General features: G+C 51.6%; 1 protein-coding gene across 1 annotated transcript in view; it reads left to right on the forward strand.

The window, feature by feature from the left end:
• LOC306770372 (uncharacterized protein) overlaps window positions 1-27,662 on the forward strand; it is a gene marked incomplete at its 5' end in the record, with an annotated part of 127,393 nt that overhangs the window by 98,713 nt on the left and 1,018 nt on the right. Inside the window, 10 exons of the mRNA XM_079259231.1 lie at window positions 2,196-2,315; window positions 4,147-4,292; window positions 4,362-4,498; window positions 4,670-4,920; window positions 5,003-5,315; window positions 5,773-5,953; window positions 10,250-10,354; window positions 10,449-10,499; window positions 10,577-10,625; window positions 22,845-23,090. Coding sequence (XP_079115357.1) covers window positions 2,196-2,315; window positions 4,147-4,292; window positions 4,362-4,498; window positions 4,670-4,920; window positions 5,003-5,315; window positions 5,773-5,953; window positions 10,250-10,354; window positions 10,449-10,499; window positions 10,577-10,625; window positions 22,845-23,090 — 1,599 coding nt within the window. The remainder of the gene's footprint in view (window positions 1-2,195; window positions 2,316-4,146; window positions 4,293-4,361; window positions 4,499-4,669; window positions 4,921-5,002; window positions 5,316-5,772; window positions 5,954-10,249; window positions 10,355-10,448; window positions 10,500-10,576; window positions 10,626-22,844; window positions 23,091-27,662) is intronic.

Below are 27,662 nucleotides of genomic sequence, written 5' to 3' on the forward strand. Positions count from 1 at the left end.
GAACCAAGTCCCTGGTCCTACAGAGTCTAGCGGACAGTCCTGGTCCCAACTGAACCGAGTCCCTGGTCCTACAGAGTCTAGCGGACAGTCCTGGTCCCAACTGAACCAAGTCCCTGGTCCTACAGAGTCTAGCGGACAGTCCTGGTCCCAACTGAACCGAGTCCCTGGTCCTACAGAGTCTAGCGGACAGTCCTGGTCCCAACTGAACCGAGTCCCTGGTCCTACAGAGTCTAGCGGACAATCCTGGTCCCAACTGAACCAAGTCCCTGGTCCTACAGAGTCTAGCGGACAGTCCTGGTCCCAACTGAACCGAGTCCCTAGTCGTACAGAGTCTAGTGGACAGTCCTGGTCCCAACTGAACCGAGTCCCTGGTCCTACAGAGTCTAGCAGATAGTCCTGGTCCCAACTGAACCGAGTCCCTGGTCCTACAGAGTCTAGCGGACAGTCCTGGTCCCAACTGAACCGAGTCCCTGGTCCTACAGAGTCTAGCGGACAGTCCTGGTCCCAACTGAACCGAGTCCCTGGTCCTACAGAGTCTAGCGGACAGTCCTGGTCCCAACTGAACCGAGGCCCTAGTCCTACAGAGTCTAGCGGACAGTCCTGGTCCCAACTGAACCGAGGCCCTAGTCCTACAGAGTCTAGCGGATAGTCCTGGTCCCAACTGAACCGAGTCCCTGGTCCTACAGAGTCTAGCGGACAGTCCTGGTCCCAACTGAACCGAGTTCCTAGTCCTACAGAGTCTAGCGGACAGTCCTGGTCCCAACTGAACCGAGGCCCTGGTCCTACAGAGTCTAGCGGATAGTCCTGGTCCCAACTGAACCGAGTCCCTGGTCCTACAGAGTCTAGCGGACAGTCCTGGTCCCAACTGAACCGAGTTCCTAGTCCTACAGAGTCTAGCGGACAGTCCTGGTCCCAACTGAACCGAGTCCCTGGTCCTACAGAGTCTAGCGGACAGTCCTGGTCCCAACTGAACCGAGTCCCTGGTCCTACAGAGTCTAGCGGACAGTCCTGGTCCCAACTGAACCGAGTCCCTGGTCCTATAGAGTCTAGCGGACAGTCCTGGTCCCAACTGAACCGAGTCCCTGGTCCTACAGAGTCTAGCGGACAGTCCTGGTCCCAACTGAACCGAGTCCCTAGTCGTACAGAGTCTAGCGGACAGTCCTGGTCCCAACTTAACTGAGTCCCTGGTCCTACAGAGTCTAGCGGACAGTCCTGGTCCCAACTGAACCGAGTCCCTGGTCCTACAGAGTCTAGCGGACAGTCCTGGTCCCAACTGAACCGAGTCCCTGGTCCTACAGAGTCTAGCGGACAGTCCTGGTCCCAACTGAACCGAGTCCCTGGTCCTACAGAGTCTAGCGGACAGTCCTGGTCCCAACTGAACCGAGTTCCTAGTCCTACAGAGTCTAGCGGACTATCCAATGAGTGAAAGCAGCCTTAGCCATGAGCTCTCTGGGAGGCAGACCATTTCAGCATCCTATCCTTATTCGCTGCTGAAAATAGTCCCATTGAGATGCTCAGACTTGCGTTTTTATTTACTTCTGAAAACGAAATGGGATTTTCGACATATGAAGAAGCTGCACTGTGACCTCCGATCCTCGGCTGGGGTGAGGCTTGGACAGTGTGGAGTTTGCATGTTCTCCCCATGTATGCGTGGGTTCTCTCCAGGTTACCATGTTACCACTGGTTACCATTGGTTACTCTAAATTGCCCATAGGAGTGAGTGGTTGTTTGTCTCTGTGTGTCCCTGCGATGGACTGGTGAGCTGTCCAGGGCGTTCCCTACCTTTGGCCCAAAGACTGCTGGGATAGGCTCCAGCTTCGCTGCGACGCTTTGTTGGAGAAAGTGGTTAGGCGTTTCTTTAGAAGGAGGTGCGGGTATCTTATCTGGGGGTTGGTGGTTTCAGATGGATCGCATCATGTCAACATGGCATCACTCAGACCTTTTTACTGATTTAGTCAAAAACAACATTCATGTTTACACCTTCTAACCTCCTAAATCACCAGTTTTACCACCTGCTGATGTCCACGCTGCAGCCTCACAGGTGTTACCGTGGCAACCAGGTACCCAACCGCATCATCCGTCTTCAGTCCGTTCATGTGTTTTTACTGAGCAGCACATGAATGCAGCGTGTGTGTGCATGAGTGTGTGTTTGTTACGTGCTGCGAATCGACACTGATGGTGCACTCTTGTGTCAGCCCGCAGTCTGCGCCTGAGCCCCTGGGAGAGCCGCATCGTGGAGCGGCTCATGACGCCGACTCTGTCCTTCCTGGCCCGGAGCCGCAGCGCCGCCACCCTGCTTAACAACAGCGACTCGCGTGAGTGTCACGACAACGTGCATGCTGTCTGTTTGGTGTGTGAAGTGTTCCAGTTCTCCGATGTGTCAGTGAACGCCCCGTCATATGAAAGCAGAAACTTTGTCTGATTTTAACATCTAAACTAAATTTGGCGTCTGTAGAAACGCTCAGGAAGAAAACACGGATGATCTGATGATTGAGGAATTGATAACAAATATTTATCAATAACATTTATGTCCTTTTGTGTTGAGGTAAATGTTTTTATTTATGAACATTTAAACTAGATATTTATAGAGTGAAACGGCTCATTAGTTCTGTTGCTAGTCTGAATATTTAAGAAAAAAACTTTCAGCATCTTCTCTAACAGACTTCATCTTTTATATTTGAACTGTGTTACATTTACAGATAAACGTAGAATCTACGTCTGCTTTCTGCACATGTTCACCACGTCAGAACATTACTCCCACAAGGAAGAAACAACCTTTAATCTAACTTCACATTATACCTATACTTTTGTTCATATTATAAATTATTCAAACTGTCGGAATCTGGTCGGAAACTGATCGAATCCATCCATCCATCCAACTTCATATCCGGGGTCGGGTCGCGGGGGCAGCAGCCTAAGCAGGGAAGCCCAGACTTCCCTCTCCCCAGACACATTTACCAACTCTGCGGGGGGGATCCTGAGGCGTTCCCAGGCCAGCCGAGAGATATAATCCCTCCAGCGTGTCCTGGGTCTTCCCCGGGGTCTCCTCCCAGAGGGACGTGCCTGGAACACCTCACCAGGGAGGTCCAGGAGGCATCCTGACCAGATGCCCGAGCCACCTCAACTGGTTCCTCTCGATGTGGAGGAGCAGCGGCTCTACTCTGATCTCCTCCCGGATGACCGAGCTCCTCACCCTATCTCTAAGGGAGAGCCCGGCCACCCTGCGGAGGAAACCCATTTCAGCCGCCTGTATACGAGATCTGGTTCTTTCGGTCACGACCCACAGCTCATGACCATAGGTGAGGGTAGGAACGTAGATCGACTGGTAAATCGAGAGCTTCACCTTCTGGCTCAGCTCCTTCTTCACCACGACAGACCGGCGCAGAGTCCGCATTACTGCAGACGCCGCACCGATCTGTCGATCTCACGCTCCATCCTTCCCTCACTCGTGAACAAGACCCCGAGATATTTAAACTCCTCCACTTGAGGCAGGACCTGACTCCCGACCCGGAGAGGGCAATCCACCCTATTCCGGCTGAGGACCATGGTCTCAGATTTGGAGGTGCTGATTCTCATCCCAGCCGCTTCACACTCGGCCGCGAATCGCTCAAGCGAGAGCTGGAGATCACGACCAGATGAAGCCAACAGGACCACGTCATCTGCAAAAAGCAGGGACCCTGGTCGGAACCGGATCAGAATCTGGTCTGGCTGTGATATAATCAGGTTAACATGTTTGAGGATCCGGGTCAAACGGACCAGCAACGTCAGTACTGTTGCTGAGAACCGACAGAACTGACAGATTCCAGTCACTTCTGTCCAAATGACAGTTAATACATTTTCTGATGTCCATGCCGTGGGGAGACTGGACCCTCTGCTGGACCAGTTTGGCCCCGCTTTAGTTGAAGGAGATGAAAAGGTTCCCAGCAGCAGCTTACCCGGGGAGTGTAAATCATGTGTTTCAGCCGGTCTGCAGATTGTGGAGAGCTTTGCTGCTTCAGCGTCTCCAGAGCAGGAAAACATTCCGATGGGATAAATGTCTCCAAATGAAGAAGCTGAAAATGGTCTCTGTCTTCATGTCTAGTTAAATAAAGGCTGATGGTGGCGTGGTGAGAGTGTGTGTCCTCTCCATGTGTGTGTGTTACTCAGACTCTCACCGCTGCTCCCGTTCAGCCTCCGCCAGTCTGCTCGCCGCCTGCTCCCACCAGCAGCAGAACGCCGCCGAGCGCTGGAGGGTGTCCTCCGCCAGCACGCCGGACATCACGCAGCGGCAGCGGCGACGGAACTCCACGCCGGTGAGACCTTCCTTCCCACACATGCCTGATGATGTCATCACCTGTAATGGTGTCACATGGTTCCTTCAGGTGGAGAAGAAGAAGAAAGAGAAGAAGGACAAGGAGCGGGAAAACGAGAAAGAGAAGAACGCTCTGACGAAAGAGAAGGTGCAGAAGAAGAGACTGACGGCGTCGCCGACCACCAGCAGATCCAGACCAGAGACCAGGTACTGAATCAGCTGCAGGGTCTGCTTTTCCCTGGTGTTAGCCCGGGTCAGCTGGGATCGGTTCCCATGTTGTGTCTGAGCTGGTTCTACATTTAAAATGCTAGCTGGTTCCCAGACAGAACCAGGATCAACTGGGTTCTCCTGATGGTTCTCCTCTCTGGTCCTGCTCAGCACATCTCGGTCCAGGAACAGACCTCCTTCCCCTGCTGCTCCTAAAAGCCGACCCCTCTCCCCTCTGGTACCGGCTACGTTCTCTAGGGCCTCAACGGGTAAGAAGACTCCTCCTCCTGGTCCGACTGGCACCAAGTCCCGACCCAAACGGGCCCAGACGCCTGCCAGAGTTCAGCCTCAGGCGGTTGCTGCGGTCACCGTGGAAACTGGACGGGAGCTCCAGCAGGCCGACGTGCCGCTGGAGGGAAAGAGTGAGTGTGAGGTTACCATGGTGACGGGGATTCTGAGTGGATCTGCCTACATCAGTTCTCCTCTTCCTGATTGTGTTTTCAGAGCCAGAATCCCGACCCGTCTCCTCCGAGGCTCCGTCAGCCGGCAACAAGCTTCCCGCCATCGTGGTGTCTTCGGTTTCGGTTAGTCCTCCGTCTCTCAGCCCGCCAGTCGTATCAGCATCGACTCCGTCTGCACCAAGTCCAGAACCGCCGGCTGCTCCCGCAGCTCCACCTGCCTCAGCAGCCGGCAAACCGTCGGCCGGCACCAACGACCCGGAGGAGGCGGCTCGCGCCTTGGCAGAGAAACGGAGGCAAGCCCGAGAGCAGCGGGAGAAGGAGGAGCAGGAGCGTCTAGAGGCGGAGCACCGGAACAGGTCAGTTAACCCTTAAATCTCCATCAGAAGGTCTTTAGCTTCGACCATCATCAGCGTCTCCGGTTCCATCCAGGAGGTCTACAATCCAGATGTAGTGTTTATTCAGAGACTCTAGATGGTAAATCCACCATTATTTATCACATCTTCATCACCATCACTACCATGTTGCTAAGAGACCTCTATTTTCACCTGGACATGATGATGAAGACACTTCCTGTCAGACTTTCCACCAATCAGAGAGCTTAAACTGACGGTAACGTCCAATCAGGAGCAGCCAAAGATCAACAAGTGATGAGAAAAGCAGGACAATAATGATCCTCTATGGCTGGAATAAAGCCAAGAAGATGTTTGGGATGCAGCTGAGGTGGAGGTGCTGCAGTGATCGTCCTCCTGCATCTGGTGACTCTGAGCTGATAACAGTTATTGATGATGATGTAAATGTGAATGCGCTGCTCAGGGTCCTGCGGGAGGAGGCGATGGTCCGCGAGGTGGAGGAGAGGAAGCGTCGGGAGGAGGAGGCTCGCTTCATGGCAGAGCAGCAGCGTCTGAGAGACGAAGCGCAGCGAGCTGAAGAGGAGAAGGAGGTGCAGGAAAGAGCCAAAGCTGAGCAGGAGGAGAACGAGCGGCAGCAGAAGCTGGTGAGTGAAATCCATCATGGTGAGCTCCGAGCTGCAGATCAATGCTCAAAAAACACTTCAGAACTATTTTCCCCTCAGAAATGTCTCAGTTATTACCAGATCTGTTCTTCATCCGTCTCTTTCTGCAGTAAATGTATCGGAGTGGAAAGCACTTTGTGTTAAACTTACTGTAAGAAAAGGGCTTTATAAATAAAGTTTGATTCGAGCTCTTTGGTCAATTTTCCCAAATGAGTGAGAAACAAACTGGAGCATCACATTTGACAGATTAAATCTGATCGAGAATTGCTTTTTCTTTATTATTTTAAGGGATAAGAATTAAGATGGACGCGCCATGTCCTGCACCTCACGTTTCCATTTCATCTCAGCTCAGGGTGCTTGGATTGGGATTGTCAGGGTTTCCCGCTGCTGCATTAACCACTTCACACTCCTTTCAGTCTCCGTTGCTTAAAGTAACCAAACATTTATTTCTGCTTTTTATCTTAAACTATAAATAAATTGAAAAAACATCAAAACAATTTTCAGATTTTCTTTTCTGCGGACTCTACAGGGAAGATATGTTAGCACAAGGAAGGACAGCCTCATGGCGTGGATACATGTTTGCACTTCTACTCTTAGATTTTATTTGGCTTTAAACAATTTCAATGTGCAGGGAGTCTTGTCCAGTTCTCGTCTTTCCTCATGTCTATAAAAAGGTTGCTGCTGATTCCATCCATCCATCTTCAGCCACATATCCGGGGTCGGGTCGCGGGGGCAGCAGCCTAAGCAGGGAAGCCCAGACTTCCCTCTCCCCAGCCACATTTGCCAACTCTGCGGGGGGATCCTGAGGCGTTCCCAGGCCAGCCGAGAGATATAATCCCTCCAGCGTGTCCTGGGTCTTCCCCGGGGTCTCCTCCCAGAGGGACGTGCCTGGAACACCTCACCAGGGAGGTCCAGGAGGCATCCTGACCAGATGCCCGAGCCACCTCAACTGGTTCCTCTCGATGCGGAGGAGCAGCGGCTCTACTCTGATCTCCTCCCGGATGACCGAGCTCCTCACCCTATCTCTAAGGGAGAGCCCGGCCACCCTGCGGAGGAAACTCATTTCAGCCGCCTGTATGCGAGATCTGGTTCTTTCGGTCACGACCCACAGCTCATGACCATAGGTGAGGGTAGGAACGTAGATCGACTGGTAAATCGAGAGCTTCGCCTTCTGGCTCAGCTCCTTCTTCACCACGACAGACCGGTGCAGAGTCCGCATTACTGCAGACGCCGCACCGATCTGTCGATCTCACGCTCCATCCTTCCCTCACTCGTGAACAAGACCCCGAGATATTTAAACTCCTCCACTTGAGGCAGGACCTGACTCCCGACCCGGAGAGGGCAATCCACCCTATTCCGGCTGAGGACCATGGTCTCAGATTTGGAGGTGCTGATTCTCATCCCAGCCGCTTCACACTCGGCTACGAATCGCTCAAGTGAGAGCTGGAGATCACAGCCAGATGAAGCCAACAGGACCACGTCATCTGCAAAAAGCAGGGACCCAATCCTGAGGCCACCAAGTCGGATCCCCTCAACACCTCGGCTGCACCTAGAAATTCTGTCCATATAAGTTATGAACAGAATCGGTGATAAAGGGCAGCCTTGGCGGAGTCCAACCCTCACCGGAAACACATTCGACTTACTACCGGCAATGCGGACCAAGCTCTGACACCTGTCGTACAGGGACCGGACAGCTCGTACAAGGGGGTCCGGTACCCCATACTCCTGGAGTACCCCCGGGGGACACGGTCAAATGCCTTCTCCAGGTCCACAAAACACATGTAGACTGGTTGGACAAACTCCCATGCCCCCTCCAGGACCCCAAAGAGGGTATAGAGCTGGTCCACTGTTCCGCGACCAGGACGAAAACCACACTGCTCCTCCTCAATCCGGGATTCAACTATCTGGCGGACCCTCCTCTCCAGGACCCCTGAATAGACCTTACCAGGGAGGCTGAGGAGTGTGATTCCCCTGTAATTGGAACACACCCTCCAGTCCCCCTTCTTAAAAAGGGGGACCACCACCCCAGTCTGTCAGTCCAGCGGTACTGCCCCCGATGTCCACGCGATGCTGCAGAGGCGTGTCAGCCAGGACAGCCCCACAGCATCCAGAGCCTTAAGGAACTCCGGGCGGATCTCATCCACCCCCGGGGCCTTGCCGCCAAGGAGCTTATTGACCACCTCAGCGACTTCAGCCCCAGAGATAGGAGAGTCCACCCCTGAGTCCCCCAGCTCTGCTTCCTCATCGGAAGACGTGTTGGTAGGATTGAGGAGGTCTTCGAAGTATTCCTTCCACCGACCCACTACGTCCCGAGTTGAGGTCAGCAGCACCCCATCTCCACTGTACACAGTATTGATGGAGCACTGCTTCCCCCTCCTGAACCGCCGGATGGTGGACCAGAATCTCCTCGAAGCCGTCCGGAAGTCTTTCTCCATGGCCTCGCCGAACTCCTCCCATGCCCAAGTTTTTGCCTTGGCGACAGCCAAAGCTGCATGCCGCTTAGCCTGTCGGTACCGATCAACTGCCTCCAGAGTCCCACAGGCCAAGAAGGCCCGATAGGACTCCTTCTTCAGCTTGACGGCATCCCTCACTGCTGGTGTCCACCAACGAGTCCTGGGATTACCGCCACGACAGGCACCAACGACCTTACAGCCACAGCTCCGGCCGGCCGCCTCAGCAATAGAGGCACTGAACACAGCCCATTCGGACTCAATGTCCCCCGCCTCACTCGGGACATGGTTGAAGCTCTGCTGAAGGTGGGAGTTGAAGCTCGCTCTGACGGGGGACTCAGCCAGACGTTCCCAGCAGACCCTCACAACACGTTTGGGCCTGCCAGATCTGACCGGCTTCCTCCCCCACCATCTGAGCCAACTCACCACCAGGTGGTGATCGGTTGAAGCTCCGCCCCCCTCTTCACCCGAGTGTCCAAGGCATGTGGCCGCAGGTCCGACGATACGACTACAAAGTCGATCATTGAACTGCGGCCCAGGGAGTCCTGATGCCAGGTGTACATATGGACACTCTTATGTTGGAACATGGTGTTCGTTATAGACAATCCATGACGAGCACAGAAGTCCAATAACAAAACACCATTTGGGTTCAGAGGGGGGGGGACCATGCCTCCCAATCACTCCCCTCCAGGTCTCACTGTCATTGCCCACGTGAGCATTGAAGTTCCCCAGCAGAACAATGGAGTCCCCAGAAGGAGCACCCTCCAGCACTCCCTCCAAGGACTCCAGAAAGGGTGGGTACTCTGAACTGCTGTTCGGTGCATAAGCACAGACAACAGTCAGGACCCGTCTCCCCACCCGGAGGCGGAGGGAAACTACCCTTTCATCCACCGGGGTAAACCCCAACGTGCAGGCACCAAGCTGGGGGCTGATGAGAATGCCCACACCTGCTCGGCGCCTCCCACCATGAGCAACTCCAGAGTGGAAGAAAGTCCAGCCCCTCTCGAGGGTTCTGGTTCCAGAGCCCAAGCCATGCGTCGAGGTGAGTCCAACTATATCTAGTCGGAACCGCTCAACCTCGTGCACAAGCTCAGGCTCCTTCCCCACCAGAGAGGTGACGTTCCACGTCCCTAGAGCCAGCTTCTGCAGCCGGGGATCGGACCGCCAGGGTCCCCGCCCCTTGCTGCCGCCCAGCTCACATTGCACCCGACCCCTACGGCTCCTCCCGCAGATGGTGAGCCCACGGGAGGCGGGGCCCATGTAACCCTTTCGGGCTGAGCCCGACCGGGCCCCATGGGCGAAGGCCCGGCCACCAGACGCTCGCTCTTGCTGCAGATTAAATCCCGAAAAATTCTTCTTCATAGCAAAGAGAAGCTGTTCTGGACCCCTGACTGAGTCCGGACCCCTGACCTGTCACATGACCCAAGAACTGGACTGATGATCAGAGGAGGGACAGATCCTCCCCAGATCCAGGACCCGAACGGGTCAAGCGGAGGGACAGATCCTCCCCAGAACCCAAATGGGCCAGACAGAGAGACAGATCATCCCCAGAACCAGGACCTGAACAAGTCCCATGAAGGGACAGATCCTCCCCCCAAAAAATCTTGACTGTAAGATCTGTAGAACTGGGTCTGTGTTTATGCTGGAAGGTGTTTCTACAGATCAGACGGTGATGAACTTGTCTGTTGGCATGGGATTCTTCTGGTCTGGATCATCCACCGGGTCCGAATCGTCCACCTAGTCCGGATCATCCTCTTGGTCCGGATCATCCTCATAGTCCACCTCTGATCCGTCATCTCAGTCCTGATGGAGTCTGTCTGCGTTTCAGAGAGAGGAGGCGGAGGCCAAGGCACGGGAGGAGGCGGAGCGTCAGCGCATCGAGAGGGAGAAGCACTTCCAGAAGGAGGAGCAGGAGCGTCTGGAGAGGAAGAAGGTGAGTTTCAGGGTTCACGGGGGTTTCTGGTCTCATCTGGTCTGGTCTCATCTGATCTGATCTGATCTGGTCTGGTCTGGTCTGGTTTGCTCAGCGCCTGGAGGAGATCATGAAGAGGACCAGGAAGAGCGACGCTGGAGAGAAGGTTGGTGTTCATCCTTTGACATGGATCCAGATCCGGATCCGGATCCGTTTGCTAACTCCTCTGTTGGTTCTTCACAGAAGGACATCAGAGGGTCCGGAGAGGTCAGCGGGTCAGAACCAAGTCCGGGTAACCGCCTGCACCTCCACGCAAACACACCAACCAGCATGTGTTTAACGGCAGAACAAGTAGAACCGACAGAGTCCTGTAGAGTCCTGTAGAGTCCTGCAGAGTCCTGTAGAGTCTAGCAGAATCCTGCACAGTCCTGTAGAGTCTAGCAGAATCCTGCAGAGTCCTGTAGAGTCTAGCAGAATCCTGCACAGTCCTGCAGAGTCCTGTAGAGTCCTGCAGAGTCCTGTAGAGTCTAGCAGAATCCTGCAGAGTCCTGTAGAGTCCTGCAGAGTCCTGTAGAGTCTAGCAGAATCCTGCACAGTCCTGTAGAGTCCTGCAGAGTCCTGTAGAGTCTTGCAGAATCCTGTAGAGTCCTGCAGAGTCTAGCAGAATCCTGTAGAGTCCTGCAGAGTCTAGCAGAATCCTGTAGAGTCCTGCAGAGTCCTGCAGAGTCCTGTAGAGTCTAGCAGAATCCTGTAGAGTCCTGTAGAGTCCTGCAGAGTCTAGCAGAATCCTGTAGAGTCCTGCAGAGTCCTGTAGAGTCTAGCAGAATCCTGTAGAGTCCAGTAGAGTCCTGCAGAGTCTAGCAGAATCCTGTAGAGTCCAGTAGAGTCCTGCAGAGTCTAGCAGAATCCTGTAGAGTCCTGCAGAGTCCTGCAGAGTCCTGTAGAGTCTAGCAGAATCCTGCAGAGTCCTGCAGAGTCCTGTAGAGTCCTGTAGAGTCTAGCAGAATCCTGTAGAGTCTAGCAGAGTCCTGTAGAGTCCTGTACAGTCTAGCAGAATCCTGTAGAGTCCTGTAGAGTCTAGCAGAGTCCTGTAGAGTCCTGCAGAGTCTAGCAGAGACCTGTAGAGTCCTGCAGAGTCTAGCAGAGTCCTGTAGAGTCCTGCAGAGTCTAGCAGAATCCTGTAGAGTCTAGCAGAGTCCTGTAGTCCTGCACAGACCTGTAGAGTCCTGTCGAGTCCTGCAGAGTCCTGTAGAGTCTAGCAGAATCCTGTAGAGTCTAGCAGAGTCCCGTAGAGTCCTGTACAGTCTAGCAGAATCCTGTAGAGTCCTGTAGAGTCTAGCAGAGTCCTGTAGAGTCCTGCAGAGTCTAGCAGAGACCTGTAGAGTCCTGCAGAGTCTAGCAGAATCCTGTAGAGTCCTGTAGAGTCTAGCAGATTCCCGTAGAGTCCTGTAGACTGTCTGTATAGTCTAGCAGAATCCTGTAGAGTCTAGCAGAGGCCTGTAGAGTCCTGCAGAGTCCTGCAGAGTCCTGTAGAGTCCTGCAGAGTCTAGAATAGACCTGTAGAGTCCTGTAGAGTCTAGCAGAGTCCTGTAGAGTCTAGCAGAGTCGTGTAGAGTCTAGCAGAATCCTGTAGAGTCTAGCAGAGGCCTGTAGAGTCCTGCAGAGTCCTGTGGAGTCCTGTAGAGTCCTGCAGAGTCTAGCAGAATCCTGTAGACTCCTGTAGAGTCCTGCAAAGTCTAGCAGAGTCCTGTAGAGTCCTGCAAAGTCTAGCAGAGTCCTGTAGAGTCTAGCAGAATCCTGTAGAGTCCTGTAGAGTCCTGCAGAGTCTAGCAGAATCCTGTAGAGTCCTGTAGTCTAGCAGAGTCATGTAGAGTCCTGTAGAGTCCTGTAGAGTCCTGCAGAGTCTAGCAGAGTCCTGTAGAGTCCTGTAGAGTCTAGCAGAGTCCTGTAGAGTCCTGTAGAGCCCTGCAGAGTCTAGCAGAGTCCTGTAGAGTCCTGTCAAGTCCTGCAAAGTCTAGCAGAGTCCTGTAGAGTCCTGCAGAGTCCTGTAGAGTCTAGCAGAATCCTGTAGAGTCTAGCAGAGTCCCGTAGAGTCCCGTAGAGTCCCGTAGAGTCCCGTAGAGTCCTGTAGAGTCCTGCAGAGTCTAGCAGAGTCCTGTAGAGTCCTGTAGAGCCCTGCAGAGTCTAGCAGAGTCCTGTAGAGTCCTGTCAAGTCCTGCAAAGTCTAGCAGAGTCCTGTAGAGTCTAGCAGAGTCCTGTAGAGTCTAGCAGAGTCGTGTAGAGTCTAGCAGAATCCCGTAGAGTCTAGCAGAGGCCTGTAGAGTCCTGCAGAGTCCTGTGGAGTCCTGTAGAGTCCTGCAGAGTCCTGCAGAGTCCTGTAGAGTCCTGTAGAGTCTAGCAGAATCCTGTAGACTCCTGTAGAGTCCTGCAAAGTCTAGCAGAGTCCTGTAGAGTCCTGCAGAGTCCTGTAGAGTCCTGTAGAGTGTCTGTATAGTCTAGCAGAATCCTGTAGACGCCTGTAGAGTCCTGCAAAGTCTAGCAGAGTCCTGCAGAGTCCTGCAGAGTCCTGCAGAGTCCTGTAGAGTCTAGCAGAGTCCTGTAGAGTCCTGCAAAGTCTAGAAGAGTCCTGTAGAGTCCTGCAGAGTCCTGTAGAGTCCTGCAGAGTCTAGCAGAATCCTGTAGAGTCCTGTAGAGTCCTGTAGAGTCTAGCAGAGTCGTGTAGAGTCCTGTAGAGTCCTGTAGAGTCCTGCAGAGTCTAGCAGAGTCCTGTAGAGTCCTGTAGAGCCCTGCAGAGTCTAGCAGAATCCTGTAGAGTCTAGCAGAGTCCCGTAGAGTCCTGTACAGTCTAGCAGAATCCTGTAGAGTCCTGTAGAGTCTAGCAGAGTCCTGTAGAGTCCTGCAGAGTCTAGCAGAGACCTGTAGAGTCCTGCAGAGTCTAGCAGAATCCTGTAGAGTCCTGTAGAGTCCTGCAGAGTCTAGCAGAATCCTGTAGAGTCCTGTAGAGTCCTGTAGAGTCTAGCAGAGTCGTGTAGAGTCCTGTAGAGTCCTGCAGAGTCTAGCAGAGTCCTGTAGAGTCCTGTAGAGCCCTGCAGAGTCTAGCAGAGTCCTGTAGAGTCCTGTGAAGTCCTGCAAAGTCTAGCAGAGTCCTGTAGAGTCCTGCAGAGTCCTGTAGAGTCTAGCAGAATCCTGTAGAGTCTAGCAGAGTCCCGTAGAGTCCTGTAGAGTCTAGCAGAATCCTGTAGTGTCCTGTAGAGTCTAGCAGAATCCTGTAGAGTCTAGCAGAGTCCTGTAGAGTCCTGTAGAGTCCTGCAGAGTCTAGCAGAGTCCTGTAGAGTCCTGTAGAGCCCTGCAGAGTCTAGCAGAGTCCTGTAGAGTCCTGTCAAGTCCTGCAAAGTCTAGCAGAGTCCTGTAGAGTCCTGCAGAGTCCTGTAGAGTCTAGCAGAATCCTGTAGAGTCTAGCAGAGTCCCGTAGAGTCCTGTAGAGTCTAGCAGAATCCTGTAGTGTCCTGTAGAGTCTAGCAGAATCCTGTAGAGTCCTGCAGAGTCCTGTAGAGTCTAGCAGAATCCTGTAGAGTCCTGTAGAGTCCTGCAGAGTCCTGTAGAGTCTAGCAGAATCCTGTAGAGTCCTGTAGAGTCTAGCAGAGTCCTGTAGAGTCTAGCAGAATCCTGTAGAGTCCTGTAGAGTCCTGCAGAGTCTAGCAGAATCCTGTAGAGTCCTGTACAGTCCTGCAGAGTCCTGTAGAGTCCTGTAGAGTCTAGCAGAGTCCTGTAGAGTCCTGTAGAGTCCTGCAAAGTCTAGCAGAGTCCTGTAGAGTCTAGCAGAATCCTGTAGAGTCCTGTAGAGTGTCTGTATAGTCTAGCAGAATCCTGTAGAGTCTAGCAGAGTCCTGCAGAGTCCTGTAGTCCTGCACAGACCTGTAGAGTCCTGTCGAGTCCTGCAGAGTCCTGTAGAGTCTAGCAGAATCCTGTAGAGTCTAGCAGAGTCCCGTAGAGTCCTGTACAGTCTAGCAGAATCCTGTAGAGTCTAGCAGAGTCCTGTAGAGTCCTGCAGAGTCTAGCAGAGACCTGTAGAGTCCTGCAGAGTCTAGCAGAATCCTGTAGAGTCCTGTAGAGTCTAGCAGATTCCCGTAGAGTCCTGTAGAGTCTAGCAGAATCCTGTAGAGTCTAGCAGAGTCCTGTAGAGTCCTGTAGAGTCCTGCAGAGTCCTGTAGAGTCCTGTAGAGTCTAGCAGAGTCCTGTAGAGTCCTGTAGAGTCCTGCAGAGTCCTGCAGAGTCCTGTAGAGTCCTGCAGAGTCCTGCAGAGTCTAGAATAGACCTGTAGAGTCCTGTAGAGTCTAGCAGAGTCCTGTAGAGTCTAGCAGAGTCGTGTAGAGTCTAGCAGAGTCCCGTAGAGTCTAGCAGAGGCCTGTAGAGTCCTGTGGAGTCCTGTAGAGTCCTGCAGAGTCCTGTGGAGTCCTGTAGAGTCCTGCAGAGTCTAGCAGAATCCTGTAGACGCCTGTAGAGTCCTGCAAAGTCTAGCAGAGTCCTGCAGAGTCCTGCAGAGTCCTGCAGAGTCCTGTAGAGTCTAGCAGAGTCCTGTAGAGTCCTGCAAAGTCTAGAAGAGTCCTGTAGAGTCCTGCAGAGTCCTGTAGAGTCCTGCAGAGTCTAGCAGAATCCTGTAGAGTCCTGTAGAGTCCTGTAGAGTCTAGCAGAGTCGTGTAGAGTCCTGTAGAGTCCTGTAGAGTCCTGCAGAGTCTAGCAGAGTCCTGTAGAGTCCTGTAGAGCCCTGCAGAGTCTAGCAGAATCCTGTAGAGTCTAGCAGAGTCCCGTAGAGTCCTGTACAGTCTAGCAGAATCCTGTAGAGTCCTGTAGAGTCTAGCAGAGTCCTGTAGAGTCCTGCAGAGTCTAGCAGAGACCTGTAGAGTCCTGCAGAGTCTAGCAGAATCCTGTAGAGTCCTGTAGAGTCTAGCAGATTCCCGTAGAGTCCTGTAGACTGTCTGTATAGTCTAGCAGAATCCTGTAGAGTCTAGCAGAGTCCTGTAGAGTCCTGTAGAGTCCTGCAGAGTCCTGCACAGTCCTGTAGAGTCCTGCAGAGTCCTGCAGAGTCTAGAATAGACCTGTAGAGTCCTGTAGAGTCTAGCAGAGTCCTGTAGAGTCTAGCAGAGTCGTGTAGAGTCTAGCAGAATCCCGTAGAGTCTAGCAGAGGCCTGTAGAGTCCTGCAGAGTCCTGCAGAGTCCTGTAGAGTCCTGCAGAGTCCTGCAGAGTCCTGTAGAGTCCTGCAGAGTCCTGTGGAGTCCTGTAGAGTCCTGCAGAGTCCTGTGGAGTCCTGTAGAGTCCTGCAGAGTCCTGTGGAGTCCTGTAGAGTCCTGCAGAGTCTAGCAGAATCCTGTAGACGCCTGTAGAGTCCTGCAAAGTCTAGCAGAGTCCTGTAGAGTCCTGCAGAGTCCTGCAGAGTCCTGTAGAGTCTAGCAGAGTCCTGTAGAGTCCTGCAAAGTCTAGAAGAGTCCTGTAGAGTCTAGCAGAATCCTGTAGAGTCCTGCAGAGTCTAGCAGAATCCTGTAGAGTCCTGTAGAGTCCTGTAGAGTCTAGCAGAGTCGTGTAGAGTCCTGTAGAGTCCTGTAGAGTCCTGCAGAGTCTAGCAGAGTCCTGTAGAGTCCTGTAGAGCCCTGCAGAGTCTAGCAGAGTCCTGTAGAGTCCTGTCAAGTCCTGCAAAGTCTAGCAGAATCCTGTAGAGTCTAGCAGAATCCTGTAGAGTCCTGTAGAGTCCTGTAGAGTCTAGCAGAGTCGTGTAGAGTCCTGTAGAGTCCTGTAGAGTCCTGCAGAGTCTAGCAGAGTCCTGTAGAGTCCTGTAGAGCCCTGCAGAGTCTAGCAGAATCCTGTAGAGTCTAGCAGAGTCCCGTAGAGTCCTGTACAGTCTAGCAGAATCCTGTAGAGTCCTGTAGAGTCTAGCAGAGTCCTGTAGAGTCCTGCAGAGTCTAGCAGAGACCTGTAGAGTCCTGCAGAGTCTAGCAGAATCCTGTAGAGTCCTGTAGAGTCTAGCAGATTCCCGTAGAGTCCTGTAGACTGTCTGTATAGTCTAGCAGAATCCTGTAGAGTCTAGCAGAGTCCTGTAGAGTCCTGAAGAGTCCTGCACAGTCCTGTAGAGTCCTGCAGAGTCCTGCAGAGTCTAGAATAGACCTGTAGAGTCCTGTAGAGTCTAGCAGAGTCCTGTAGAGTCTAGCAGAGTCGTGTAGAGTCTAGCAGAATCCCGTAGAGTCTAGCAGAGGCCTGTAGAGTCCTGCAGAGTCCTGCAGAGTCCTGTAGAGTCCTGCAGAGTCCTGTGGAGTCCTGTAGAGTCCTGCAGAGTCCTGCAGAGTCCTGTGGAGTCCTGTAGAGTCCTGCAGAGTCCTGTGGAGTCCTGTAGAGTCCTGCAGAGTCTAGCAGAATCCTGTAGACGCCTGTAGAGTCCTGCAAAGTCTAGCAGAGTCCTGTAGACTCCTGCAGAGTCCTGCAGAGTCCTGTAGAGTCTAGCAGAGTCCTGTAGAGTCCTGCAAAGTCTAGCAGAGTCCTGTAGAGTCCTGTAGAGTCCTGCAAAGTCTAGCAGAGTCCTGTAGAGTCCTGCAAAGTCTAGCAGAGTCCTGCAAAGTCTAGCAGAGTCCTGCAGAGTCCTGTAGTCCTGCACAGACCTGTAGAGTCCTGTCGAGTCCTGCAGAGTCCTGTAGAGTCTAGCAGAATCCTGTAGAGTCTAGCAGAGTCCCGTAGAGTCTAGCAGAGTCCCGTAGAGTCCTGTACAGTCTAGCAGAATCCTGTAGAGTCCTGTAGAGTCTAGCAGAGTCCTGTAGAGTCCTGCAGAGTCCCGTAGAGTCCTGTACAGTCTAGCAGAATCCTGTAGAGTCCTGTAGAGTCTAGCAGAGTCCTGTAGAGTCCTGCAGAGTCTAGCAGAGACCTGTAGAGTCCTGCAGAGTCTAGCAGAATCCTGTAGAGTCCTGTAGAGTCTAGCAGATTCCCGTAGAGTCCTGTAGAGTCTAGCAGAATCCTGTAGAGTCTAGAAGAGTCCTGTAGAGTCCTGTAGAGTCCTGCAGAGTCCTGCAGAGTCCTGTAGAGTCCTGCAGAGTCCTGCAGAGTCTAGAATAGACCTGTAGAGTCCTGTAGAGTCTAGCAGAGTCGTGTAGAGTCTAGCAGAGTCCCGTAGAGTCTAGCAGAGGCCTGTAGAGTCCTGCAGAGTCCTGCAGAGTCCTGTGGAGTCCTGTAGAGTCCTGCAGAGTCCTGTGGAGTCCTGTAGAGTCCTGCAGAGTCTAGCAGAATCCTGTAGACGCCTGTAGAGTCCTGCAAAGTCTAGCAGAGTCCTGCAGAGTCCTGCAGAGTCCTGTAGAGTCTAGCAGAGTCCTGTAGAGTCCTGCAAAGTCTAGAAGAGTCCTGTAGAGTCCTGCAGAGTCCTGTAGAGTCCTGCAGAGTCTAGCAGAATCCTGTAGAGTCCTGTAGAGTCCTGTAGAGTCTAGCAGAGTCGTGTAGAGTCCTGTAGAGTCCTGTAGAGTCCTGCAGAGTCTAGCAGAGTCCTGTAGAGTCCTGTAGAGCCCTGCAGAGTCTAGCAGAATCCTGTAGAGTCTAGCAGAGTCCCGTAGAGTCCTGTACAGTCTAGCAGAATCCTGTAGAGTCCTGTAGAGTCTAGCAGAGTCCTGTAGAGTCCTGCAGAGTCTAGCAGAGACCTGTAGAGTCCTGCAGAGTCTAGCAGAATCCTGTAGAGTCCTGTAGACTGTCTGTATAGTCTAGCAGAATCCTGTAGAGTCCTGTAGACTGTCTGTATAGTCTAGCAGAATCCTGTAGAGTCTAGCAGAGTCCTGTAGAGTCCTGTAGAGTCCTGCAGAGTCCTGCACAGTCCTGTAGAGTCCTGCAGAGTCCTGCAGAGTCTAGAATAGACCTGTAGAGTCCTGTAGAGTCTAGCAGAGTCCTGTAGAGTCTAGCAGAGTCGTGTAGAGTCTAGCAGAATCCCGTAGAGTCTAGCAGAGGCCTGTAGAGTCCTGCAGAGTCCTGCAGAGTCCTGCAGAGTCCTGCAGAGTCCTGTGGAGTCCTGTAGAGTCCTGCAGAGTCCTGTGGAGTCCTGTAGAGTCCTGCAGAGTCCTGTGGAGTCCTGTAGAGTCCTGCAGAGTCTAGCAGAATCCTGTAGACGCCTGTAGAGTCCTGCAAAGTCTAGCAGAGTCCTGTAGAGTCCTGCAGAGTCCTGCAGAGTCCTGTAGAGTCTAGCAGAGTCTTGCAGAGTCTAGCAGAGACCTGCAGAGTCCTGCAGAGTCTAGCAGAGACCTGCAGAGTCCTGCAGGGTCCTGCAAAGTCTAGCAGAGTCCTGTAGAGTCCTGTAGAGTCCTGCAGAGTCTAGCAGAGACCTGTAGAGTCCTGCAGAGTCTTGCAGAGTCTAGCAGAGACCTGCAGAGTCCTGCAGAGTCTAGCAGAGACCTGCAGAGTCCTGCAGAGTCTAGCAGAGACCTGCAGAGTCCTGCAGGGTCCTGCAAAGTCTAGCAGAGTCCTGTAGAGTCTAGCAGAATCCTGTAGAGTCTAGCAGAGTCCTGTAGAGTCCTGCAAAGTCTAGCAGAGTCCTGTAGAGTCTAGCAGAATCCTGTAGAGTCCTGCAGAGTCCTGTAGAGTCTAGCAGAATCCTGTAGAGTCCTGTAGAGTCTAGCAGAGTCCTGTAGAGTCCTGCAGAGTCCTGTAGAGTCCTGTGGAGTCCTGCAGAGTCCTGTAGAGTCCTGTAGAATCCTGCAGAGTCCCGCAGAATCCTGTAGAGTCCTGTAGAGTCTAGCAGAATCCTGCAGAGTCCTGCAGAGTCCTGCAGAGTCCTGCAGAGTCCTGTAGAGTCCTGTAGAGTCCTGCAGAGTCTTGCAGAGTCTAGCAGAGACCTGCAGAGTCCTGCAGAGTCTAGCAGAGACCTGCAGAGTCCTGCAGAGTCTAGCAGAGACCTGTAGAGTCCTGCAGAGTCTAGCAGAGACCTGTAGAGTCTAGCAGAGTCTAGCAGAGACCTGTAGAGTCCTGCAGAGTCATGCAGAGTCTAGCAGAGACCTGCAGAGTCCTGCAGAGTCTAGGAGAGACCTGCAGAGTCCTGCAGGGTCATGCAGAGACCTGCAGAGTCTTGCAGAGTCTTGCAGAGTCTAGCAGAGACCTGCAGAGTCCTGTAGAGTCTAGCAGAGACCTGCAGAGTCTAGCAGAGACCTGTAGAGTCCTGTAGAGTCCTGCAGAGTCTAGCAGAGACCTGTAGAGTCCTGCAGAGTCTAGCAGAGACATGTAGAGTCCCGCAGAGTCTAGCAGAGTCCTGCAGAGTCCTGTAGAGTCTAGCAGAGACCTGTAGAGTCCTGCAGAGTCTAGCAGAGACCTGCAGAGTACTGTAGAGTCCTGCAGAGTCCTGTAGAGTCCTGCAGAGTCCTGTAGAGTCCTGCAGAGTCTAGCAGAGACCTGTAGAGTCCTGCAGAGTCTAGCAGAGACCTGTAGAGTCCTGCAGAGTCCTGCAGAGTCCTGTAGAGTCCTGCAGAGTCTAGCAGAGAACTGTAGAGTCCTGCAGAGTCCTGCAAAGTCCTGCAGAGTCCTGTAGAGTCCTATAGAGTCCTGTAGAGTCTAGCAGAATCCTGTAGAGTCTAGCAGAGTCCCGCAGAGTCCTATAGAGTCCTGTAGAGTCTAGCAGAATCCTGTAGAGTCCTGCAGAGTCCTGTAGAGTCTAGCAGAGACCTGTAGAGTCCTGCAGAGTCTAGCAGAGTCCCGCAGAGTCCTATAGAGTCCTGTAGAGTCTAGCAGAGACCTGTAGAGTCCTGTAGAGTCTAGCAGAATCCTGTAGAGTCCTGCAGAGTCCTGAAGAGTCTAGCAGAGACCTGTAGAGTCCTGCAGAGTCTAGCAGAGACCTGTAGAGTCCTGAAGAGTCTAGCAGATTCCTGTAGAATCCTGTAGAGTCTAGCAGAATCCTGCAGAGTCCTGCAGAGTCCTGTAGAGTCCTGTAGAGTCCTGTAGAGTCTAGCAGAGTCCCGCAGAGTCCTGTAGAGTCTAGCAGAGTCCCGCAGAGTTCTGTAGAGTCTAGCAGATTCTTGTAGAGTCCCGCAGAGTCCTGTAGAGTCTTGCAGAGTCTAGCAGAGACCTGCAGAGTCCTGCAGGGTCATGCAGAGTCTAGCAGAGACCTGCAGAGTCCTGCAGAGTCTAGCAGAGACCTGTAGAGTCCTGCAGAGTCCTGCAGGGTCATGCAGAGTCTAGCAGAGACCTGCAGAGTCCTGCAGAGTCTAGCAGAGACCTGTAGAGTCCTATAGAGTCCTGCAGAGTCTTGCAGAGTCTAGCAGAGACCTGCAGAGTCCTGCAGAGTCCTGTAGAGTCCTATAGAGTCCTGCAGAGTCTTGCAGAGTCTAGCAGAGACCTGCAGAGTCCTGCAGAGTCTAGCAGAGACCTGTAGAGTCCTGTAGAGTCCTGCAGAGTCTAGCAGAGACCTGTAGAGTCCTGCAGAGTCTATCAGAGACCTGTAGAGTCCCGCAGAGTCTAGCAGAGTCCTGTAGAGTCCTGTAGAGTCTAGCAGAGACCTGCAGAGTCTAGCAGAATCCTGTAGAGTCCTGCAGGGTCATGCAGAGACCTGCAGAGTCCTGTAGAGTCCTGTAGAGTCCTGCAGAGTCTAGCAGAGACCTGCAGAGTCCTGTAGAGTCCTGCAGAGTCTAGCAGAGACCTGTAGAGTCCTGCAGAGTCTAGCAGAGACCTGTAGAGTCCTGAAGAGTCTAGCAGAGACCTGTAGAGTCCTGCAGGGTCATGCAGAGTCTAGCAGAATCCTGTAGAGTCCTGCAGAGTCCTGCAAAGTCCTGCAGAGACCTGTAGAGTCCTGTAGAGTCCTGCAGAGTCTAGCAGAGACCTGTAGAGTCCTGCAGAGTCTATCAGAGACCTGTAGAGTCCCGCAGAGTCTAGCAGAGTCCTGTAGAGTCCTGTAGAGTCTAGCAGAGACCTGCAGAGTCTAGCAGAATCCTGTAGAGTCCTGCAGGGTCATGCAGAGACCTGCAGAGTCCTGTAGAGTCCTGTAGAGTCCTGCAGAGTCTAGCAGAGACCTGCAGAGTCCTGTAGAGTCCTGCAGAGTCTAGCAGAGACCTGTAGAGTCCTGCAGAGTCTAGCAGAGACCTGTAGAGTCCTGAAGAGTCTAGCAGAGACCTGTAGAGTCCTGCAGGGTCATGCAGAGTCTAGCAGAATCCTGTAGAGTCCTGCAGAGTCCTGCAAAGTCCTGCAGAGTCCTGTAGAGTCTAGCAGAATCCTGTAGAGTCCTGCAGAGTCCTGCAAAGTCCTGCAGAGTCCTGTAGAGTCTAGCAGAATCCTGTAGAGTCCTGCAGAGTCCTGCAAAGTCCTGCAGAGTCCTGTAGAGTCTAGCAGAATCCTGTAGAGTCCTGTAGAGTCTAGCAGAATCCTGTAGAGTCCTGTAGAGTCTAGCAGAGTCCTGTAGAGTCCTGAAGAGTCTAGCAGAGACCTGTAGAGTCCTGCAGAGTCCTGCAGAGTCTAGCAGAGACCTGTAGAGTCCTGCAGAGTCTAGCAGAGACCTGTAGAGTCCTGCAGAGTCTAGCAGAGACCTGTAGAGTCTAGCAGATTCCTGTAGAGTCCTGTAGAGTCTAGCAGAATCCTGCAGAGTCCTGTAGAGTCTATCAGAGTCCCGCAGATTCCTGTAGAGTCTAGCAGAATCCTGCAGAGTCCTGCAGAGTCTAGCAGAGTCCTGTAGAGTCTTGCAGAGTCTTGCAGAGTCTAGCAGAGTCCTGTAGAGTCCTGCAGAGTCCTGCAGAGTCTTGCAGAGTCTAGCAGAGACCTGCAGATTCCTGCAGAGTCTAGCAGAGACCTGTAGAGTCCTGCAGAGTCCTGCAGAGTCTAGCAGAGACCTGTAGAGTCCTGCAGAGTCTAGCAGAGACCTGTAGAGTCCTGTAGAGTCCTGCAGAGTCCTGCAGAGTCTAGCAGAGACCTGTAGAGTCCTGTAGAGTCTAGCAGAGACCTGTAGAGTCCTGCAGAGTCTTTCAGAGACCTGTAGAGTCCTGCAGAGTCTAGCAGAGACCTGTAGAGTCCTGTAGAGTCCTGCAGAGTCCTGCAGAGTCTAGCAGAGACCTGTAGAGTGCTGCAGAGTCCTGTAGAGTCCTGCAGAGTCCTGTAGAGTCCTGCAGAGTCTAGCAGAGACCTGTAGAGTCCTGTAGAGTCTAACAGAGTCCTGTAGAGTCTAGCAGAGTCTAGCAAAGACCTGTAGAGTCCTGCAGAGTCTAGCAGAGACCTGTAGAGTCCTGTAGAGTCTAGCAGAGTCCTGTATAGTCTAGCAGAGTCCTATAGAGTCTAGCAGAGTCCTGTAGAGTCCTGCAGAGTCTAGCAGAGTCCTGTATAGTCTAGCAGAGTCTAACAGAGTCCTGTAGAGTCTAGCAGAGTCCTGTAGAGTCCTGCAGATTCTAGCAGAGTCCTGTATAGTCTAGCAGAGTCTAACAGAGTCCTGTAGAGTCTAGCAGAGTCCTGTAGAGTCCTGCAGAGTCTAGGTAACCTTAAGCAGCTGTGAGTGTTTCAGATTGATAAAATTATCCTCTGATCTCTGTCTAGGTGCTGCAAACCTACCAGGCCCCGTTGTGGCGACGCTTGGCCCCTCACAGACTGGCCCCATGGTCGTAAATGGCGTGCAGCTAGCCTCGCACCAGAATGGCGTCGCGGCCAACGGCGACTTTGAGGGGATGGTGCAGCTGAGCGACGGCAGCCAGCAGCAGCAAAGTGGAGAGCCCCTGCTGGGCTTTGAGGGGACGGAGCCTTTCCTGATGAAGACGAGCACGATGAAGCCTCAGCATGTGGCAGGTACGACCCAACACACACACACACACACACACACACACACACACACACACACACACGACAGAACATCTGTAGTCAGAGATTTATAAAGCATCCAGGTGGATTTCTGGGTTTCTTGTAAATGTGAGTTCAGACCATCCTAAAGATCCTCCAAGGGGTTCAGGTCCGGACTCCGTGGTGTGGACTTGATGTCTCCAGTTTCCTGAACCGCTATTTCACATCCCGCCATAAATCCTGGAGAAGGTGGAATAACCTGGACCTCGCCTTGAACCTAGTCCTGAACCTGGTCCTAAAGCTGGTCCTGAACCTAGTTCTGAGCCACAGACAGTCGCCCTGTAATGTTGCCTGACTGTAGCTCCTGTACGTTACTGAGAAGACGGCGAGCGCTGAGGATTGAATGGAGTCAGAGCTCCATCTAGTGGAGAAAAGCTGCAAGGACATCCTGTTCTACAGTCATGTAGACGCTTTAATCCAAAGCGACTAACATGTGAGTGAGAACAACACAAGCAGGAAATCAGACAGTAGAGGACGCCGTAGGAAGGTGCTGGTGGACTGTCCAGTTGGACGGAGGTCCTTCCATGAAGCTGCAGGCTTTTTTGTTTGTTTGGGGTTTTTTTTGTTTTTGTTTTTTCCTGCCCAACCCGACACTGAACAGCATTTACCATTTAATAAGAAATTAAGAAAAAAATGGCATTTGATCAGCAAAATTACAGCTGAAAAAGGCTATAAAGGGCCGATTTTATCGGCCATCTGATAAATTGGGTTGGCTCTAGTTAATAACTTCCGTTAGTTTTGAATGCATAACTTAACACATTAAAGCCTAAGAACACCTGGCAAAATTACCTGTAAAACATATGTGTGATTTTAAAACAAGCCCTGACGTTTTCCTGGAAATTCAAAGTATAAAAAAAGACGATTGAATAACTGTTTTCACATCTTCTGTCACAAATAGAAAGGAAATTCAAAGCTTACTTCAAAATGACCAATAAGCGTTCCCGTCTTTAACGGAATAAAGAAATATTTCTTATATAGAAGAGACACTTTTCACACTCGTCATTCCCCTCCTCATGACGGACCCTCCCCAGCAGATGTCCACGTTGTTATTTGACTTGCAGCGAAGACAGTATCGTCACTTGTCGTAACTTTGAGGACACCTTTCTGCTTTTCTCCGTCTTTGTTCACTTTGCTGTGGATTGCTCCTTTTCTTTTCTTCTTTTCTTGTTTTTTCTTTCCTCTTCGCGCCGTTTGTTTTCATTTGGTTTGTGGTCTTCCTGGATCCTTTCTGAGCATGTGCAGAGCCACAATGGACTGATCCAACATAGTGGAGACTGGAGGGGGGGCCCGAGACACACATGAGATAATAAACATTCTGCTGGCAGTTTAGTGAAAGCATTTTAATCAAAAACATAATTAATGTTAGTAATAAGTTACTAAGTAATAAACAACCAGCAGTGTATGACAAGTTTTATGGGGGCCTAAAGAACCAGGGGCCCTAGGAACCGCCTTTTTTGGCCTAATGGTAAGTCTGCCCCTGCCTGATCCTGAACCTGTTCCTGAACCAAGTCCTGAACCTGGTCCTGAACCTAGTTCTAAACCTGGTCCTGAACTTGGTCCTGAACTCGGTCCTGAACCTAGTTCTAAACCTGGTCCTGAACCTAGTCCTGGACCTGATCCTGAACCAGGTTTCTGAACCTAGTCCTGAACTCGGTCTTGAACCTAGTCCTAAACCTGGTCCTGAACCTAGTTCTAAACCTGGTCCTGAACTTAGTTCTAAACCTGGTCCTGAACCTAGTCCTAAACCTGGTCCTGAACCTAGTCCTGAACTCGGTCTTGAACCTAGTCCTAAACCTGGTCCTGAACCTAGTCCTAAACCTGATCCTAAACCTAGTCCTAAACCTGGTCCTGAACCTAGTCTTGAACTAGGTCCTGAACCTAGTTCTAAACCTGGTCCGGAACCTAGTCCTGAAACTAGACCCGAACCTATTACTGGACAGTATTATAAACCTGGTCCTGAACCTAGTCCTGAACTCAGTCTTGAACCTAGTTCTAAACCTGGTCCTGAACTTAGTTCTAAACCTGGTCCTGAACCTAGTCCTGAACCTGGTCCTGAACCTAGTCCTAAACCTGAAGATAATTATGTTCAGTAATAGGTTCGGGTGTAGTTTCAGGACTAGGTTCAGGACCAGGTTTAGAACTAGGTTTAGGACCTAGTTCAAGACTAGGTTCAGGACCAGGTTTAGGACTAGGTTTAGGACCAGGTTTAGAACTAGGTTCAGGACCAGGTTTAGGACTAGGTTTAGGACCAGGTTTAGAACTAGGTTCAGGAACAGGTTTAGGACTAGGTTCAAGACCGAGTTTAGGACTAGGTTCAGGACCAGGTTTAGAACTAAGTTCAGGACCAGGTTCATAATAATGTCCAGTAATAGGTTCGGGTCTAGTTTCAGGACTAGGTTCCGGACCAGGTTTAGAACTAGGTTCAGGACCTAGTTCAAGACTAGGTTCAGGACCAGGTTTAGGACTAGGTTTAGGACCAGGTTTAGGACTAGGTTCAGGACCAGGTTTAGGACTAGGTTCAAGACCGAGTTTAGGACTAGGTTCAGGACCAGGTTCAGGACTAGGTTCAGGACCAGGTTTAGGACTAGGTTCAAGACCGAGTTTAGGACTAGGTTCAGGACCAGGTTTAGGACTAAGTTCAGGACCAGGTTTAGAACTATGTTCAGGACCAGGTTTAGGACTAGGTTCAAGACCGAGTTCAGGACTAGGTTCAGAAACCTGGTTCAGGATCAGGTTCAGGACCAGGTTCAGGACTAGGTTCAGGACCAGGTTTAGAACTAGGTTCAGGACCAGGTTTAGAACTGGGTTCAGGACCAGGTTCAGGACTAGGTTCAGGACCAGGTTCAGGACTAGGTTCAGGACCAGGTTCAGGACAAGGTTCAGAAACCTGGTTCAGGACCAGGTTCATAATAATGTCCAGTAATAGGTTCAGGTCTAGTTTCAGGACCCGGTTCAATTCAATTCAATTCAACTTTATTTATATAGCGTCAAATCACGGCAATGCCATCTCAAGACGCTTTACAGACAGAGGGGAAAACATAATGAAGGCCAATTCATAACAGCCTATATAAGGAAACCAACAGATTGAGTTGAGTCCAACTCAATCTCCCATCCTGAGCAAGTACACTGGCAACAGTGGGAAGGAAAAAACTCCCTTTTAACAGGAAGGAAACCTCCGGCAGAACCCGGCTCAGGACAGGCAGCCATCTGCCTCTGCTGTGTGGGGGGAAGAGGACAGAAAGACAACAGACAACAGGAACTGCTACTCCCGGCCAGGGAGACCTGCTGAGACAGGAGACATACATGTTAATGATGCAACACTGTTATGGGGGGGGGGGGTTAAAGAGAGAGATAAAGAGAAAAAGAAAGAAGCTCAGTGTATCAGGAAATGTCCCTCAGCAGTCTAAACCTATAGCAGCATAACTAAGGGATGCTAACTATCCCTAGCTATAGGACTTATCAAAAAGATAAGTCTTCAGCCTAGTCTTAAAGGTGGGGAGGGTGTCTGCTTCCCTAACACTAACTGGGAGCTTATTCCATAAGAGAGGGGCCTGATAACCAAAGGCTCTGCCTCCTGCTCGGCTCTTTGAGACTCTAGGAACCACAAGTAAGCCTGCAGTCTGCGAACGAAGTACTCTGCTTGGTATATAAGGAACAATGAGGTCTTTGATATATAGTGGTGCCTGGTTGCGGAGGGCTTTATATGTAAGGAGAAGGATTTTAAATTCTATTCTAGATTCAACAGGCAGCCAATGAAGAGAGGCTAAAACTGGAGAAATATGATCTCTCCTGCTGGTTCTGGTCAGGACTCTGGCTGCAGAATTCTGGATCAGCTGAAGGCTTTTCAGGGCATATTTAGGACAGCCCAGTAATAGAGAGTTACAGTAATCTAGTCTCGAAGTAACAAAAGCGTGAACCAGTTTTTCTGCATCACTCTGAGACAGAATGTCCCTAATTTTGGCTATATTACGTAAATGAAAGAAGGCTGTTTTAGTAACCTCCTTAATATGTGGGCCAAAGGACAGGTCAGGGTCAAATATTACTCCAAGGTTTCTCACTGTAGCACTGGAAGCTAAAGTAATGCCATCCAGGTTCATTACAAAACCGGAAAATTTAGCTCTGAGTTTTTCAGATCCAACGAGAATTACTTCAGTCTTATCTGAGTTTAAGAGGAGAAAATTTCTAGACATCCAAGTCTTTATGTCTATGAGACAATTTTGTAGCCTATTGGGCTGATTTGTTTCATCTGGTTTAAAGGATAAGTATAGTTGAGTATCATCTGCATAACAATGAAAGTTTATTCCATGCTGTCTAATAATTTTGCCTAAAGGGAGCATATATAGCGTGAAGAGTACTGGTCCAAGTACAGAACCTTGAGGAACTAGGTCCTGAACCTAGTCCTGAACTCGGTCTTGAACCTGGTCCTGAACCTAGTCCTGAACTCGGTCCTGAACCTAGTCCTAAACCTGGTCCTGAACCTAGTCCTGAACTCTGTCCTGAACCTAGTCCTAAACCTGGTCC

Source organism: Telmatherina bonti, assembly GCF_933228915.1.
Source record: "Telmatherina bonti genome assembly, chromosome: 19".
Lineage (NCBI taxonomy): Eukaryota > Metazoa > Chordata > Actinopteri > Atheriniformes > Telmatherinidae > Telmatherina > Telmatherina bonti.